Source organism: Sabethes cyaneus, chromosome 2 (genome assembly GCF_943734655.1).
Source record: "Sabethes cyaneus chromosome 2, idSabCyanKW18_F2, whole genome shotgun sequence".
NCBI lineage: Eukaryota > Metazoa > Arthropoda > Insecta > Diptera > Culicidae > Sabethes > Sabethes cyaneus.
In genome coordinates this window covers 107,049,952-107,068,599 of record NC_071354.1, presented here as the reverse complement: position 1 = coordinate 107,068,599, position 18,648 = coordinate 107,049,952, and the positions used below count along the sequence as shown (strand labels likewise).

Here is an 18,648-nt window from a genome sequence, read left to right as displayed (position 1 = left end):
TCGATATCCAAAAATTTAATGATGATTACTTGAGCCTTAAGATAAGAGCATCTAACCATATAGAAGTTACACCCAAACAAACAATTTACCGTTATGTTTTACTAAAGGATGCAAACCAATACTGTTCATATCACGTGCTTCGCTTACTTACAATATAATGTAAACGATTGAAAGGCGCAAACTCAGCAGACAGCTGATTCGACCGGCATGTGTTGTAATTTTGCATCTCTGCTATTGCCACCCTCTCTAACAGAATATTTTCCATCAACGGAGAATAAATGCATACCGATACATGCCATGAAATATTGATTTTTCATCTCATCTTCCATTTTGGAAGTTGGAAGTTACCACTCTTGAAGAAAATTTATTTTACTTAGGAATTACCAGCTGTTTCCTCGTGTTTCATATATAAAAATACAACTAACTGTAATATGGAAGATTTGATATGCAAGAAATGTGATTAAAAACGTATGTACGTTGTTTCGGAATGTGTAAAATCTTTGTTAGACCTTTGGATATTAATTGTTCAGTCATATGTATGTCCAGAAAACAACCACAGAGTGATTGTAGTGTATGAAATTAGTTAATTAACGATACATTGAACAAATGACGGGAAGTTTTAGGGTTCAGCTCGTAAATATGGGCACTCGAGGAGCCGCTTGTAAGATTGCCTGACTATTTTTAAACACCACCATTGCAATAATTTTTATGCCTTTTTTCAGTTCAAGCCAAATTGCGCTGCTTACACGAGTATCATGTACGCCTTCTGAGTAATCAAATTCCTGCACCTTCGGGGTCTGATATTGGAAATACCATAAAATATTTCTCGCAGACTTTACTTAGTAAGTATACCATTGATGTGTGTGACCTAGAAACAATGAGACATCAAAGTCATAACAGTTTATGGTTTACTGCTCGACCTTTACTGCCTCAATTTTTATGTTGTTACTTTGATTGAGTACTTGTTGTTAAGTTTAGCTAGTTGAAAAAGAAACATCATTGCAATGGTAAAATATATCTGAATTGGGATATAATTAAAACAAAAAAGAAATTATTTGGACTTGATTGTTGGATGGGTTTTATCTACAAATGTAAACGAACCGAATGAGAGTCATTCTCCTCAAATCTAGCATAGGAAAGCTCTATTCGGATTACTCTGGTTTACAACGATATTTAGATTGCAGATTCGAAATATGAATCTCGCACCTATTCTCAACCTAATTTCTAAAGACAGCACAATTAATATTTTTTTAATGAACCACTAAAAAATATCAGTTGATATACTAACATAAATATTGGTTTTCTCTTCATACTTTGCTCGAGTCATTAAATACGCGCAGTAAAAATATAACACAATTTAATGTTTTGTTACTACTGATATATCGTAGCTTTACCGTGCAATATCAATACGAGCAAAATATTTGATAAAAAGTTTATGTCCAGGTCTATGAAAATATTATTAAAGGGCTCCCCCTGGAGTACAAGTAACAAATACAGGTCGTGTCATTAGCCCGGAATAGTTGTTCCAGATGCTCACGAATCTGTCCTCCTTCTGGCGCTTTTTCCTCCTCAGGATCGTGGTCAACTCATTCCGCGCTCGTCGATACTTGGCCGAATTTCTCTCTGTAATATCAAACCTACTAATGAGTGAGCTGCCCACCGTAATCAACAATGCTTTTATATTAATTTACGCGGACGATGTGAAGATTTTTTATCCAGTTAGAAAAAGGGAGGATTGCTTAATGCTCCAAAGTGACCGGCAAGTTTTTTGGCAATTCTGTTGTAGATGCAAACTACAAATCAATCACGAAAAATGTTCTACAATACCGTTTACCCGTTGTTCGAGCCCAGTTGGATTCGATTATACCTTAGATGGAAATGTGATTAGGTAGGAGACCTAGGCTCTTCACCTTAGACAATCGACGACCTAATTATGCCCGTAATACGCCAGCTTATCGATACATGATGCTCATGAATAACTTTAGAAATGTAATTAATCTTAATATGTCATTGGACACTATAAAGCAAAAACTTTTGAGGCTATTTTTAAGAGGCCAATTATATTAATTTTAAATTAGTTGACGGGCAAGCCCATATATCTGGACAAATAGATAAAATAAACAAAACTGAAGAGATCAGTGTTAATTTTTCCATATTATTAAAAATTAATACAACAATTTTGAAGAGTACTTAAATTTTAGTTCAAACCAAACACCAACCTTCAAAATTTTTCGACCCAAGCATCTAAAGCTAGCATCCATCGTAGATTGAATCGGTTTGATAAGCATCCTGGGGAAGTTTCATATGCGGCTTTGAAGTCAACGAACAAATGGTGCGTGGGAACTCTGTATTCACGGCCCTTTTGGAGGATCTACCGCAGTGTAAATATTTGATCCGTTGTAGACCGGCCTTTGACGAAACCGGCTAGATAAGTTTCAACAAAACTGTTCGCAATTGGTGACAGTCAGTGAAAAATGATTTGGGACGGCACTTTGTAGGTGGCATTGAGAACGGTGATCGCTCGATAGTTCTCACAGGTCAACCTGTCGCCCTTTTTGTACATCGGACAGATAACCCCATCTTTCCACTCATCCGGTACCTGTTCCACATCCCAAATTTTAACAATTAGCCGGTGCATACGAACGGCCACCTTTTTTGGTCCCATTTTAACAAGCTCCGATGCCATCTTTTCCAGCTGATTTACTGTTATTTAGCTGCATGATGGCCTTCTTAACTTCACCTCGCTCCCATTTGTTGCACCGTCGAAATCGCTTTCTCTACCGCCATGGTTCTCTACCTGGGCGCCAGTAGTGCTGCTTCCACCTATCGGGCACCTCACGATCGTCCGTCAAACTACTGCCATTCTTACCCGGCACATTTCGAGTCGCGGCACAAAACCTTTGCAGGATCCGTTCAGTTTCTGGTAGAACTTTCACGTTTCCCGAGAGCGAAGCAGCCGCTCCAACTCTGCATATTCCTGCTCTTCCAGATAGCGAGTTTTCTTCCGAAAGATTTGGTTTCGCTGCATCTTTTTCTGTTTGTGGAGTTCCATCAGTCCTCGAGCGGGGCTACATCCAGCTCGTCCTCTTCCGGCAGCGCAGCTTTGAGTGAGTTCACGTAGTTTGCGGCAACGTCTGGATGCGTCCGGATTAGGTCCGTGCGAGACCTAATCGAGGCTGGCGTCGGTACCGAATGTTGTTCACAACGGAGAGTTTTGGGCGCATTTTAACCATCACTGGGTAGTGGTCCGAATCAACGTTAGCGCTTGGATAGGAGCTGACGTCGATAACGGCTGAGAAGTCCCGACAGTCTTGTGTCACTTGCAGGGCCCGGCATCGTCGAAACAAATAAATGAGACTGACTTCCTCTTACCTTCGCTTCATGCATGATGTGACTTGCTTCATTTGTTGAACAGAACGTTTCAAGCAAGCTTCAGTTAAAGTTGGTGGCTGTTTCAATTGACGACGGCAGATATTAGTCATGTGAATATCAGACCAAAGATTGGAAAATACTTTTGAAGTATAGAAATTTCTTCATCTGCTGTTGTTTCTCCAAACCTTTGTATATTACCTTTCACTTTGTACATTAAGAATACAAACCGTTTCGTTAATAACACGCATAAGTGCTATATTGGTTACCGATAGGACCAATATTGGCAAACATGATAACTAGCGAAGTCTTCTAGAAATTGGCACAAATTTTTATAAGACAATTACAGATCTTGATATTTTTTCATTAAAATAAACTTTACTGATTTGGAAAATTTATATACATAACTAAAAAGAATTATGGAAACAGATTTTTTCGTTATAATAGAAATTACTCTTGTTTATCAAGCAGGTCAAGCGTGTAGAAATTGTTAATGAAATTTGAAGTGAGGTGATTCAACTCGGTGGAAAACCTTTTAAAATGAAATGTCTTCCATAATTTCAGCGCTTTCCGATTGAAGTATGCATGAAACTTACATCAAAGTGGGTAAAACTCTAAGATAATTGTTTACCCATTTAGATGTTACTGACTGTAGTGAAAATAAAACTAATACAGGCAAGAGTACAGACATAAGCGCCCGCTACTTCCTATTCAGTCCTATAAAAATTCCTATAAAAATATATTATTTCAAAGAGGTAGTGCACAGTTTTTCTAACTTTACTTTGGAATTTTCCACCGTCGTGAAAACTTTTGCAAAATTTTTTTCAGATAAGGGTAAACGGGGTAACAACGCCCGCCGGGGTAAAACCGCCCACCATGGTTTTACAGGGCCTTGCTCAAATTGGTGTTAAATGTTGATGACAGTCATATTACTGAATGCGTACGCAATATTTTACAATACCTTGTACAGCAATATCGTATAAACTATCGGAGAAATAAATAAAAATAGATTTTTCGTTATAATCGTTTCGTTTTTTATAACTTTGTTCCCGCAGAACTTAGGGTTTATTTTCTTCAAAACGTTAAAACTTTCAGTAAATCCAACCCACATCGCTTCTCTGATCCTGTCTTCATCCGACAGTACCTAAATTAGGTAACTGTTCATGCAGTTTTGTTGAAATAAATAGTGAAATGTGCAAATCGGTCATTTGGGGGTAAAACCGCCCACAACGAACGGCGCAAGACCGTCGTGTATAATGCTAGTGCGATAAGGAGATTTTTAAAATAATTGCATAGTTTGGACCAAAGGATCTCAGATTTACATAAAACAATTTAAATGTGCTTAGTTTATAGCTGGTGGACTGTTTAGAAAAATCTAAATCGCCAATTTTCCCTGCGGGCGCTATGGACATTATCTTGTTTTCTAGGATATAGCTTTTTTTTAATAATTCCTCCCTCTTGGAACCAATAACATGGAATAAACATATTTTTTATGAAAATATAGCAAATTATCTTAGCAATGGAAAAGTAATATGTATCTGCTTTATCAATCAGAACAATTTGAAAGGTCAAAAAATGACCTACCGGATCAATTCCAGGAACTTTAATACCCATATTGTTATATTTTATCTTAGATCCTCTCTAGTCCTTAAAGATTGACTCCAGGATGCCTAACCCGATCCATCTTGTTGTCTAAGGAAACTACACGGTATCAATTTCAAGACTGTTGGTACCTATATTACTGATATTCTTCCAATACGAGTGGTTGCCGGACACTCTTTCGAACTTGCGAATCTCGGGGAACTATGTATTGTTTGATAGCAAACTGATTCAATTTGTTTAAATTAGATAAATTCATGAATCCAATGCCACCAGTTTCATTCAAATCGGTTGAATATTGTTAAAGTTATACGCTATGGCGGTTTTACCCCGTTAGTGGGCGTGTTTCACCCCGCTTGGAAAAAATACTCTATTTTTTGGACGTGTTTCCAAATCGCAATAAAAAATAGAAAATCATTACAGATATTTATGTTTTTATTTTTTATATGTAGGTAATAGATCAATTGTTCATTTAAAGCAGATAAATTAGAAATTGAGCTACAACTTTTTTTTATACATGTGGTTTTGCTTAGGCGGGCGGTCTTGCCCCGCATACCCTTACCATTTTTTAAAGAGCGCTAATAAAAGTTATTTGTATTTGCATGAACAAATGTCTGCTCACGAGATATGTTTGAATTTTCCAAATAGAAAAATGTTCACGAAAACCACTCGTGAATTTTTAGGCTATAACTCAAAAACAACACAAATTATTATCATGAATTATTATCACAAACCAGCAAAACAATATAAAAAATTTCCAAAAGTAAGTAAGTCTTTCCGAACTGGTTTATAAATAATAAACTTTAAAAATAAGCTATGTTTGTAAGAATTAGAAAATTTCCTTTGAAGTTTACTGGCAAAATATCGATTTTGTTTACCCTTTATAAGGCAGTGGCAATTATATTGTCTCCAACGAAAAGTATTTGTTTTGCGTCTATTATAACATCAATATAATTATAGAAGCAAAATAAATATTTTTCGTTGGTGACAAAATAGTTGCCACTGGCAACTATTTATACAGGGTTAAATGACAGGCATTACACCAACTATACTAGCTGGTTGGCATGGCCATTTTAGAATTAAATACAAGCTGGGTGAGTGGCTTATTTTATTAAAATTTGTCCGGACTAACTTTTGGAAAGGGCTCACTTTATTTTGTTTTTTTTTTTTATAAAATAAGATATAACTCGAAAACAAAAGACATAAAAAATAATCTATGGTTGATTTTTAGAAAATCTCATGAATTATCATAAAAAATACTGAAATAACTAAAACCAAATTCCTAAAATGAAAAAAATACATTTGTATAAACTAAAAGTTAATTTGCCAAAAAATGCCATCTCAAAAATTGAAAATTGTGATTGTAAAATTGAAATTAAAAATAAGACACAGGCACATCAATTGAATAAACTCAACCTACCATTTAATCCATTTCAGCTGTCTTAAAGGATGTACCATGCTCGCCACTGGAAATGATCAAAGATCCATCGCTTGATCAAGCTAGGATGTCCAGCTATCCGAACCTTGAATATCAAAATCTATACAATGCTCTCACTATGCTTTTGGATGTCGCTTCCAATATTCAAAACGGGCTAAGCTTGTTTGGAAAAGCTTTTCTACAAAGTCTTGGGTGCATCTTGCCCTTTCTGGATAAAGATCTGATCGACAATTTACCGTATCTTACTGCATCTTGCATTTCGGTTTTACCACCATCGCTACATCAAGATATAATAAACTATCTGTGCTATTATATATTACCATTTACGATAAGTACGCCCCGGAAGGCACTCGACTATTTCGTTACAATACATTAACTAAATTATTTCTTACAGCTCGTCAAAGCGACGATGACCAAGAATGTCATGCTTGCCAATCAGTGTCAGCAGTCATCATGCTTGTGTTTCAGTATTCGAACAACCCAGCCCATCATTGTCAACTATTGGAGTCTCTGATGAGATTGAAACACAATGTTGTAAAAGATTTGCTTTGCGTAATTGCTTACGGAACGTCAGCCAGTAGAGCTTCAGCTGCCAAACTTCTGTTCTATTATTGGCCCGCATTTGATCCGAACTTATTTGATCGTAAAGGATTGTTGTGCAAATTTACCAATAACCTAATCCCGTTCGTTTGCCAACGTGAATCATGCCCCAATGCGGGTAACGCGGAGGCCGTGAAAGTGTGCTACAATCATTGCATTAGCATATTATATGCGGTCGACTCTCCTCCCCCACTTTATTTATGTATCGAATGTGCTAATGAAATACATAGGGATCATCCCGATCTTTCATTTGGTGATATTTTACATCCTATGCAGCAGGTTTCCATGATTTGCGAAAACAAGGTAATTGATGTGACATGTTTTCCTTTAATTGTTATTATTATACATATTTCTATTTTTCACATCGTTAATAGAATTGTAGATCTACTGATAAGTCCGCGGTGTCTATATGTTTCTCGAGTGAATGTGCCAGCTACAATGGCAATCATCCAATTAGATATTGCTCACAATGTCACGGAAATCGGCACAACAGTAGACGTGGTATTGATCACATTGTTCATCGCAGTCTCCCACCAATGATGATGATGGACGCAGAAATGCAAACATACATGGTTGAAGCAGTTATAAGCCTACTAAGAGAAGCTAAGCCTTTGAATTTGGATTTCGGACGAGAGTTGTCTAATGACGCGAAAATGAATACAACCAATGGTACTCAAGATACGCTTACTCTAGAAGATCGTCAGCTATTGGGCCGCTATGGTATATGGCTTTTAGTAGGCAGATGTAAGCCCACTGCAGATACTCCAGTTGAAATTCTCGGTCGCCTGCTATCTATGCTATTTCATTGGTTTCATGTTACCGCGTATTCCTGTGACAGTGAAGTAGAGAGTACATTGGAAAAATTAAAACATGATCATGTATGTGGGTGGCTGAAAGACGTCTGCGCAAGTCATTATAAAGAATTCATTGATTGCCTTCTGCCCCATCCACCCGAGTATGCCAGAGTTGGTGGCCACTGGGACACGTTGGCTTCTAGAACATCACATTTGAAGGAAGGATTGCAACGCTTGATTTGTTTGATTCCGTATGAAACCATTACACAGCAGATCTGGGACACTGTCATGCCACACTGGATGGAAGCAATTACTAATGATGTTCCAGAAAAAGAATTACCCGAATTGAAAATAGTGCTCAGCAAAATATTGGACCCAGTTATGTCCCCTCTAGGACTTAACGCGGAAGCTATGTACAGTTTTGTTACGATTCGGTTCGAAAAAACGACAGCCAAAGTACAACAACAAGCGTTACATTGGTTGCAAAACCTTACCAAGCTAGAAATCTTGATTCCTCTACAGCAGCTCTTCTCAATGTTTGGCGATGGCGTTCGAATCATGAAACATGGCATGCAGTCTGATTTCCATAAAGATAGAGATGGCAAAGGTGGCAGTGCGAGTAAGATAGCTAAAGAAAAAGAGGGATCCACCACACGCCGAAGTTCGATTTGTAAGCGTTTAGTATAGTGCAATGAATCTTATAATGATGTCAAACTCTACAACTTTCAGCTCCGGTTAAAGAAGACGACTCCGGTAATACATCTGCCATTTCGGATGATGAAGCACCTATTTCGAGACACACCGAATTTTCTACAGACGCGGAACATAATTTGACATGCTGTATCCTTATGCTTGATATATTGCTGAAGCAGGTTCGTATTTAATAGATAATAATAGTAATGTTGTAAATTACAGCTTTGGGAATAATTAATCATTGAAGATAGCCAGTTTTGGAGAGACAACAATTTTCTTCTAGTGCTAGTAATATATGAACGCTTTAATGTCTCTAGCGCCAAAAGCAAATTGTTTTGACTCCAAAATTACACGAAGATGAAAAATTCGAGTACAATATGATTGTTGTTTCTTAAATTAAAGCAAATTCAATAATTTCGAATAATATTGATTTTTTTAACACCGCCCAGTTAGTTTCGAGGTACGATGCTGGTCTAACAAGCCAGTCGTCGTATGTTCGGATCTCGGCTAGACGGTACTGCTAGATGGAGTCAGTAGGATTGTTGCACTAGCTCTGTAACTGTCATGTACTCTAACAGCCGGCTGCGAAGTCTGTCGCTAAAGAAGGGACAAGCTCTTAACAGGACCTTTATACACATGGCTTTGCTTTGCTTTTTGTCCTATTTGTACTCCACAATTGCAGAGCAAGTGTTCCGAGGTTTCGCTCTCGGCATTACACAGGTGACAAATATCATCTTGTACGAAATCGAGATTTTGAAGATGATATTTACTCGGACAATGTCTTGCCACAAAACCGGTAAGCGTGCTGAGATCCCTTTTATGGAGACTCAGCAACTTTTGAGTAACCTTAATACTTGGCGTTATAATTTTTTTTTATTGTTTGTGCGATTATACGGCTATCCAATTGGCCATGACTGTTCGGCTTTCCCATTGTTTCAGCATACCCTTCAGCACACAGTCAGAGATTCCTCAGAATGGATCTGGACCCGTGAATGGAGAGTTAAAGCCACATCTGGCTAGTTCGTCTGCAAGTTCATTCCCCTCTATACCGCAATGACCAGGAACCCAGTATAAATTTACCGAGTTCACTTGGCTTAGTTGCCGTAAGAAGTAAATGCAATCCCAGACAAGTTTTAAGGAGCACTTAAACGCTTTAGGAACTTTTTGTGCCGCTTGGCTGTCAGAGAAAATGCAGGTATTAGCATGTCTGTATTTCCTTTTAAAAAGGACGTTTTTACATAGCAGCTATTTCTGCCTGAAAGACTGTTGGCCAGTCTCCGATAGCTACAGGCATTCTTGTTCTGGAGCCGTACACTCCAGCACCTATTTTGACTCCCATTTTGACCCGTCGGTATAGAATTTGATTGAATCACTGCGGACACTTGGTCCTCCCCATACCATACCGAATGAGAGGGTTCGTTTACACGTCCCATACACGGGATGTCACAGTTGGTTCTAGCTTCCATCCAATCACTGCACAGCAACAGGCTAAAAATTCAGGATACTCAAATGACTGGTTTTATCTCCGTCGAGTAATGTTTTCAATTGTTTAAGTGTTAGGGCGCTTTTCTTAGCTTCTAACTGAACATGTTGATTCAGGGGTAGCAAGTGGAGGATAGCCTCTAGAACCTTTAAAGGCATACGTTTCATTGCTCCAGTTATGGCCATACATGCTAATCGTTGAAGTTTGTTCAACTTTTGAATAGCTGTGGCCTTCTTAGTTATTGGCCACCATACCAACGAAGCATATGCTATCCTAGCTCTCACAATGGCGATATAGACCCACAACACCATTTTTGGTTTGAGGCCCTATGTTTTTCTTACCATTTTAGAACATAGGGCAGTGTTTACCTTGCTAATTATTGAATCTAAGTGTGCGTTCCAAGATAGTGTCTAGGATAACTCCCAGATATTTAACTGAGACGGTTCATTTAATTTCTTCTTCCCTAAGTTGTAGAGACTGTAGCTTCAGTTTCTTCTTTCTAGTGAAAGGAACAATTCTTGTTTTTGTCGGATTGATGCCCAGGCCTTCATTACACCAAGGCAATGTAAAGTTTAACGCCCTCTGCATTCTATCCGATATCAGGTCGTCGAATTTTCCTCGAACTCATCATCAGCAAAACCCACAACTTCCAAACCTTTTGCCTCTAAGCTTCTCAGAAGATCATCACCCAGCAAACCACAAATCGTATATTATTATGCCCACTAAATAAAATCTAAATTGTACACAAAGCTTATTAAATCGCACCTTAGTTTATATGCAATCATTCAAAATGATGACGACTGATTTTCATACGATTTCCATCACAGAATTGTATAGCATTATGGAGCATTGTTACCGTGTGAATCGCCTCCTGTTTCACCAGTTTTTTGGCAAATACCTTGTAAATTTGTTTAAAGAATACTTTATTTTCCACTAGAATGCCAGGGATTTGACGAAACAGGAACCGAGCTGCATAGTAGGGATAGTGTCCTGTAACGCAGGAATGGGTCATTATCAAAGGCCCCTTCGAAATCTAGAAACGCACCTAATGCGGTTTCTTTCAATGAAAGTCACGAGCGTGTGTAGCGATGTGATTGTAGATTTACCAGCTTGGTAGGCAAACTGGTGTTTCGATAATGATATCTAATCATGTATTTATATAATACTTTTTCCATAGTTTTCAACAATACTGATGAGTGATGATAAACTAATTGGCTTTTGGAAGTGATTTGTCACGTTTTCCTACTTTTGGTATGAATACAACTTTTAACATTCTCCACGTAGACGAAATATGATTTAGTATCAGACTTGCCTTAAAAATCTTGGTCAGAGATGAAATTAGCGCTGATTCTCCATTTTGAGTCTGAGCTGGGGAAATCCCATCTGTACCTGCCGCTTTATCTACCTCAACTTTATTTATGATCTGTTTTTGTTTGCGTTTTCGGTTTCCGTGCGAAAACCTTGCAAAAGAGGGCCCAAATCGAATTTAGACCATTGCAAATTATTTCTAAAGTTTTTGTCAACCCCCCAAAAAAACCAAAAACAAAAAAAAAACATTTTGTAGGAAACGAGTCAACATTTTTTCTCTCGTTTGGTGGGTTTTTACATTGAAAATAATAAAGTGTACAGGGGGAAGTCCTGTATGGCCGGACAGGCCTCTATGCCGAGACACTAGCGATTTCAGACACTAGCGATAGCAATGATAAAATTATTTGGAACGAATAGGACAATAGTACCATTAAAGTACTATTGTGCCATTCTTTTCAAATACTTTTATCATTGCTTGTTTTCGAGAAATCGCCAGTGACCGGGCATAGAGGCCTGTCCGGCCATACAGAAAAGCAACAATACCTAGATGTTTTAATAATCAAACTTGAAGTAGAAACGCTTAAATCGTTAATTATTTTTGCTTCTAAAAATCTCATTGTTTTGCGCCACCCTCCCTTCAGTTGCCCAACAGCAGAAGGACAAAAACTTATAAAATATTTGTAATGACCTTGCCACTTTTTGATCAATGCGTTGTTCAAACTTTCTTTTCTGTTTTGGGCCCTTAGAGTTAGAGTTCGTTATATAAAGATAATATAACTATAATATAAGCCCTCGGACAATTGACTGTAGTTACAAACGTTTTAGTCAGTTTCAACCAACTTTTTTGGCCCCCGATTTTTAAAGCCAATTTGAAAGGGAGGCTCTATTCTTCGCACACCGTAAAAGTAATTTCAAATTTAGTTTTGATTGCAAATGTTTTCGCATTCGTTAGAATAACACTTTTTAAACTTGAGGTGAAAACATTTAAAACATTTAAATATTTGTTTTTTTAATCTCATTTTTTCTTTACCTTCTCCTTCAGTTGCCCAACAGCGGAAGCACTCAAACTTTATGTTATGTTTATATATGTAATGACCTGAAGGACCTAATTAATTTGCGTGAAATTAGAATATAAAATACAACATATTTTGTTTTTCATTTACAGATGGAGTTGCAAGACATAGAACAACACAGTGGGATTTACACAACAGTATCTGAAAGCGTTTGTCGTTTGCTGAAATGCATGGTCACAGCTGCAAAAGTTGGATTGGGAAATCATATATGTTCGTCGAAGGTAAATAAGAGCTTGGGGCCTGTTTATTGATATCGAATCAGACGTCGACGAGCTTTTCTCATGTATTATTGTTTGTCCTGTATATTCGAATGATATGAAACCGAGTAGTATGATAACCGTTTTATTTTCTTTAAACAGGAATGTGGATATTGTGAAGCATCGGTAATGTGGCATCAGCTTTCTACGAAACTAGTACAATATTTAGCACCATTAAATCCAGTTCGACCGCCAGATGTGAATTGCGAAAAATGTAATTTGTTATATATACCAAGTAAAGTTGATTTTTTTCTAGCCCCCACTGCTTGAAATTATTGAGGATGAAAAACCATCTAGAAAAAGTCCACCGGAGTCGGAAAAAGACAGTAAAAACCGTGATCGGGACGTATCACTTTCAATGGCTCCCTTGCCTATACCTCTCGGGCCTCTAGGTAAGACTATTTAAATTCAATTGACTACTTTATAAACTCAGAGCCATTCAACACGGTAGTTGAATCATTAAATCTTAAACAAAATAGTTTCCATTTGTCTAATACCTATCACGCAACAGCATTTTATGATATATTTAATCACAATTTTCTCTTATTTTCATCTATCAATTTCATCTTCCTAAACTATGTATTACACCACAAAAATTGCCTGTTGTTGAAACAATAGTTGTACCTTCTCTCCTAGATGACGTTGGGAAAATTATAATTATGGCAGGTGATTGCACAATAAACATTTTCCAGGAATCATTGCAAAATTGCTAGCATTGGAAATGCTTTTATATTAGTTATCTTTGCATTATATTGAAGAAGCACAGATTGCTGAAAGTTGCATAATTTGCTTTGCAGTTACAAACAGTTACAGTTTGCATTATTAGACTGAAAATTGCTAGTTGTTTTAAATAGAGTTTTTTCACATCGCTTTTTCATAATTTCACGTAGCACATATGTTCACATGCAATAAATTAAACTACTTCCCACAGATGTAGTCTGCCCTAGTTTATCTGCCATGTAAAGTTTCAGAGTAGAATTTAAGAATGATCACAGCTTGCTTTCATTCGGATAGTTTAATCAATCTTCCATTATCTTAACCTGTGAGAGAGAAGCCATCTCAATGACAGATTTATTGTTTTCCTTTTTTTCTTCTGCTTATTTTTCATGCATACAATTCGAATAGTACCATTTAAATCAAGTCAGTATACCGGGTTTGTGAGTAGTTTGAAATTTTGTCGCCAATAGATACTTCCCCTGTTTTATTCCATCAAGTTAGTCTGGTTTACAGTGACAGTTCATACCCGGTCGCGCTGACAGTTCAGTGAACAAAAACATTCCCAGCTGGCTCCTCTCTCTCAGATCTTAACAATACTGCTGCATAAAGGGTGAATACGCAATAATTGCAACACAGAAAATTTACTATCATTTACTATCTCTTGTATTTATCGGATCAATTTCAAATTTAAAGGGCAGTTTTATACATGTATTAAGTTTAATTTACAAATGATATCAATCATTAGAGGTCGTTTGGTATAATATGGTCATCGAATACTCGACACTTGCGCTTAACACCGTGCATAAGAGTTTGTACAGTCGATCTGGTCCATTTTGTCATTTTTTCCACTTTCTTAGCATGTCCTTTGTATTTTTTAACTTTCTGACTATTTCTGAATTCCCGCTACATCATGGCCGTAAAGGTTTCAATAAGGTTCTGCACGGGCGAGCATAACCTCACTTCTTTGACGTCTATCAGTGGTTTGTTTACATGGACTTGGAACATGGGTTAACATGTTGAAACTGAATATTGCTTAAGGCCTTAACGGCAAGTTAGAAAACACAAAAACTGCCATTCCGAGTAGTTTGGATGGCGACACTGCTGAATACGCCTTTATAACATTTAACTCCAATTTATGCATAACGCGTTCGCCTAACAAATAGTAAACAAACCACGAGTGGATGTCAAGTGGGTGAATTGCGTTCATTCCGGTTCATTCGTGACGTCACCTTGCAAAACCTTATTGGACGCAGCTCAGAGCAGTTCATTGGGTTCATGTTCTTGAGAGCAAAATGAACTGAATTAAAGCCTGGCTAAAACTAATTTTGGACGCATAGAACAATCTTTACCTCGGGACCGGAGTGTCGCAGAACCACCCATAAATGACTGGATCGCCGTATTTTTATTCAGCTTTAAGTTTCACAGTGTTACATTATTGCATTTCTCTGGTTCTGATCAAATCTCGAACTTTTTTCTTAATAGAACTCATCATACCCTGCACAGTTGATGATGCAACTGAGTCGGCATGTTTCTTCCACTTTGATCGCATTTCTTTAGCACAGTCGACTGTCCTCCTGCTTCGCCGAAGTCGTTGTTTAACAATTGCCCAAAATTTTTCAATGAGTCGAAACTCCGGACAATTTGGAGAGTTCATCTCTTTTGGCACTAAAATTAACGTCATTAGCTGCATACCACTCTAGCACCACTTTACAGCAGTGACAGCTAGCTAAATCGGGTCAGGATATAACATTAGCCTTATGTTTACGAATGAATGGCAAAACCCGTTTCTTCAAACTTTTTTCCATGTATAAACTTGATGACATTGTTGGGGAAGTGATTAAAGGCTCAGTCTTCAGTCCACAGCTACATATTTCTTGGCAGATCATGGCCTTCTTTGAGAATTTATCAGCAAACACCAACTATAGTGTAAGGAGCGGTAAAAGTGCGATTCAATAATTTATCCGTGCAGATTCCGAGTAAATTGACTACATTGGCATGGATGAGTGACTACTTTGACAGCTTGAATCTATCGTAAACATTTGTTGTTTACGAAGCATAGTTGCTGAGTTATGGGTAAATGGTATTTTAGAGGGGTTTTGATGTAATATCACAGAGAACAGATTAACAGGCTCAAAGGAAGTAATCGAATTTTTGTGTGTAAAATCTGTTGGTGGCGCCCTCCAGAAATAGTTTGCCAAACGCTTCAAAAAATATAAATGTACCTTTATTAATATTTCTTTGTGCTGGAGTTACATAGCAGAGATGGCAGCGACATCAAGATTTAGTTTGCCACTTACTGCTCGAGAAGTGCTCTATTGAAGGATTACTCGTAGATTACATAAAAACCTTTTACACACTTTTTGTCAATTACCTGGTAGTCTGTTCTCTGTGGTAATATTTCCTTATACGGCAAATACGGTATCAACAGGAGGATTTTGCTTGTCGAAAAATTGTAGCAGCGTTTTACATCACTTCTTTTAAAAATGTGTTGAGAACAATTTGCAAAATATCTTTTGTTTTTCCACAATTTACTCAGACCCCGTCAAGCGCCTAGCGGGGCAAAAGTACGATTCACGAACGGGGCAAAAGTTCGATTCATGGACGAAGCCAAAATGCATATGTAGTTATTTTCCGGTTTAGGTACTGTATTACAGACACTAGAAATGGAAGATCGACAGGATACTGTGTGCTCTACAGATGCTGGCCGAAGTAAAACAGTGTCATCCGGTGGTGATACAAAAAATAAAGGTTTGGTAAAGTTTCGATCTGGCGGAGGCTGCAGTACACCAGCGGAAAATACAAAAGGTGCAAATTGAGAATATTCTTTTTTTAAACTTATCGCAGATTGAAGATATTAAGATTTTGTTAACTACTGCTGTACCAATTTCATAGATTTAAGCTTCGCACTTTTGCCCCGCAGGCCGCAGGTGGGGCAAAAGTTCGATTCAGCACTTGATCAGAAAAATGAAGAATTTATTTTGCATAACACTTTTACCCCAGATGATTTATAGTTGAATGTGAAGATATTGAGTTATTGCATCAATATAAAATATAATTTTACTGTTGTGCTTCTTTATATCTCATGAAAATTGATGACAAATTCAAACATCGCACTTATGCCCCGCCATACTCTACTTGCCTGGCACATCGCCACGCCCAAATCCAATGTAAAATTTTTGAGCGGGAAGTTGCTTGAAATCCGTTTTCACGTAGGTTGCGTCGTCCATCCGGTGAATTTCGTCAAAACTTGTTCGTACAAACGCCAAGCACGCTTTTTGGGTACCGAATTCTGCTTCAAGTGCCAATTGGCACTGTAAGACTTATAGCCTTCTACAGCGATGATATTCCACTTGGTTTGATAGTTGGAATCGTACCTTCTAGCCCTATCCCGGCTGGACTTAATGTACCTCGATATCTTCCCTCTCAGCTTTCGGTCCCTTGTTCTGGTTTTCATAAAAGTTCTTTGCCGCCTTTTCACACCTTATAACCTTATAGAACAATACACGCTGTTTTAGCATTTTTAGCACTTTCGTCAACTTTGATCCAAACCACTCTAGATTTTCCATGTGTTTGTGCAAGATTTTTTACATAGTTCGAGTTCCATTCTGTACTGGTCCGCAACGTGGTAAAATATTTTGACGTAAACATGTAAACAAATTTATGTCAAATGGTTTCAGTTCCTACCAAGGGGCGTGTCGATGGCGCACCAGGGGCGTCCAAATTACCTTTAGCCAGGCTTTAGGCTCATACTATTCCGACACGTTTTTATGACAGTAACATCAAACTAAATCCAACCAAAATGGTGGTTTTTCTATGTACTGTTTAAAAATTGCAAAATACGGTTTTGGAGGCGTTCAGTCTCGTGAATTTCACTAATGATGGTGCTTTTTGTGATGGAAATTTCACTTCGCTTGCCGCAGGTGCAGATAGCCTGCCAAATTAGATATTTCGATGCGAATTTCGACAATTTCTTCTTTTTGAAGCGATCATCCACTTTGAACTTAGAACTCTTGTCCTAGGATTTGTTGGAAATCAGCTTTGACGTATGTTTCGCCATCCCTCACACAGCAGCTATAGCTGGTCAAAATCTCCATATAGTAGTTTTCTAGGGCGGGTTTCGGGCATCGCGATATGGGATGTTCTATACATTATATGCATCATGCATATAATTCAGCATTTGGCTTGACTTTGTTAGAGTAGCTTTGTGAAACAACGACATCCTTGGCAACACGATGTGTTGAAATTAACCTTGACTTTTCCTTCCGTCTTCCAGCAAACTTCTGGTTTCCTTGATTTGTAATCCAATGTCAATCGATCCTTTGACCTTTTTAACAGTCTTAAGATGGTCAAATTACAAATCTTCAGCATTTTGCCCAAAGCACAGCTCTGGATTTTCCACGTGTCTACTTAATTCGCGTTTATTTTGGCAGAAACAAAATACACAACTACGAATTTCACAGGGTGAAAATAATACACTTTAAAGAGAAACTGCGCGATATTTCAACCGAGTAGAAAAATAGTTATGAACAGTTATTGCCCAGCAATAATTTCGCATTTCGGCGATACGATGTTTATACGAATACAGAAAAAAAAATCAGGAATACTGAGGACAAATTATGGAAAATTATTTTTATAGTCTTAAGAATGTGATAAATACTTATTAAGTTATTATTATACTGCAGTTTCGAATAAATTTGATCGACAGAGATATGAAGAATATTTTGACGTCTCTCCGCAGGGTGTCATTTCAATATTTAAATTCAGCGTCACGAAATAATGAAAGATCTTGAACGCTAATAACTCTCTCGGTCAGAGGGGCTTCGTAGCCGCAAGGTTACCGAGTTTGTTTTGACAAGCGAGTAGTCATGGGTTTGAATCTTAGTAGAATCAAGCCATTCGATGTCAAGTGACTTTAGCTTGGGTTTACTCTCAGGCCCCTCATTTTACCCTTCCTTCATGCTGTATTCTATATTTACCCACTGAAGCCTCTTGACAGTGCCAAAGTCCCTCCTATATAGTTAAGTGGACTGGTCAGAGGAACGAACGAGTCCTCGCCAGGGACGGCTATAATATGGGATAGTACTGGCAGCGAGGAATAAGTGGGTAAAATAGATCAAGCTTTGAAGGAAGGGTAAACCCTAATACACACGGGCACGCATAAAATTTAATAAGCATATCGCTCATTCAATAGCGATTATAGCAAAAAGAAATGCAGTGCAGCTCATACAGCATCCACCAGGCGATATAACATTGGATCAATTGTACTGGTCGCAGTGATGAGTCCACAGAAGAAAAAAAAACTCTCGGTTTTAAGCAG

General features: G+C 37.8%; 1 protein-coding gene across 1 annotated transcript in view; it reads left to right on the top strand.

The window, feature by feature from the left end:
- The first annotated feature begins 606 nt into the window (after positions 1–606).
- The window catches only part of LOC128735827 (protein unc-79 homolog), a 55,483-nt gene continuing 37,441 nt past the window's right edge, over positions 607–18,648 (top strand). The window contains exons 1-10 of the mRNA XM_053830312.1: positions 607–661; positions 723–842; positions 6,406–6,738; positions 6,801–7,309; positions 7,381–8,470; positions 8,530–8,672; positions 12,450–12,578; positions 12,717–12,812; positions 12,871–13,006; positions 13,233–13,280. Coding sequence (XP_053686287.1) covers positions 607–661; positions 723–842; positions 6,406–6,738; positions 6,801–7,309; positions 7,381–8,470; positions 8,530–8,672; positions 12,450–12,578; positions 12,717–12,812; positions 12,871–13,006; positions 13,233–13,280 — 2,659 coding nt within the window. The remainder of the gene's footprint in view (positions 662–722; positions 843–6,405; positions 6,739–6,800; positions 7,310–7,380; positions 8,471–8,529; positions 8,673–12,449; positions 12,579–12,716; positions 12,813–12,870; positions 13,007–13,232; positions 13,281–18,648) is intronic.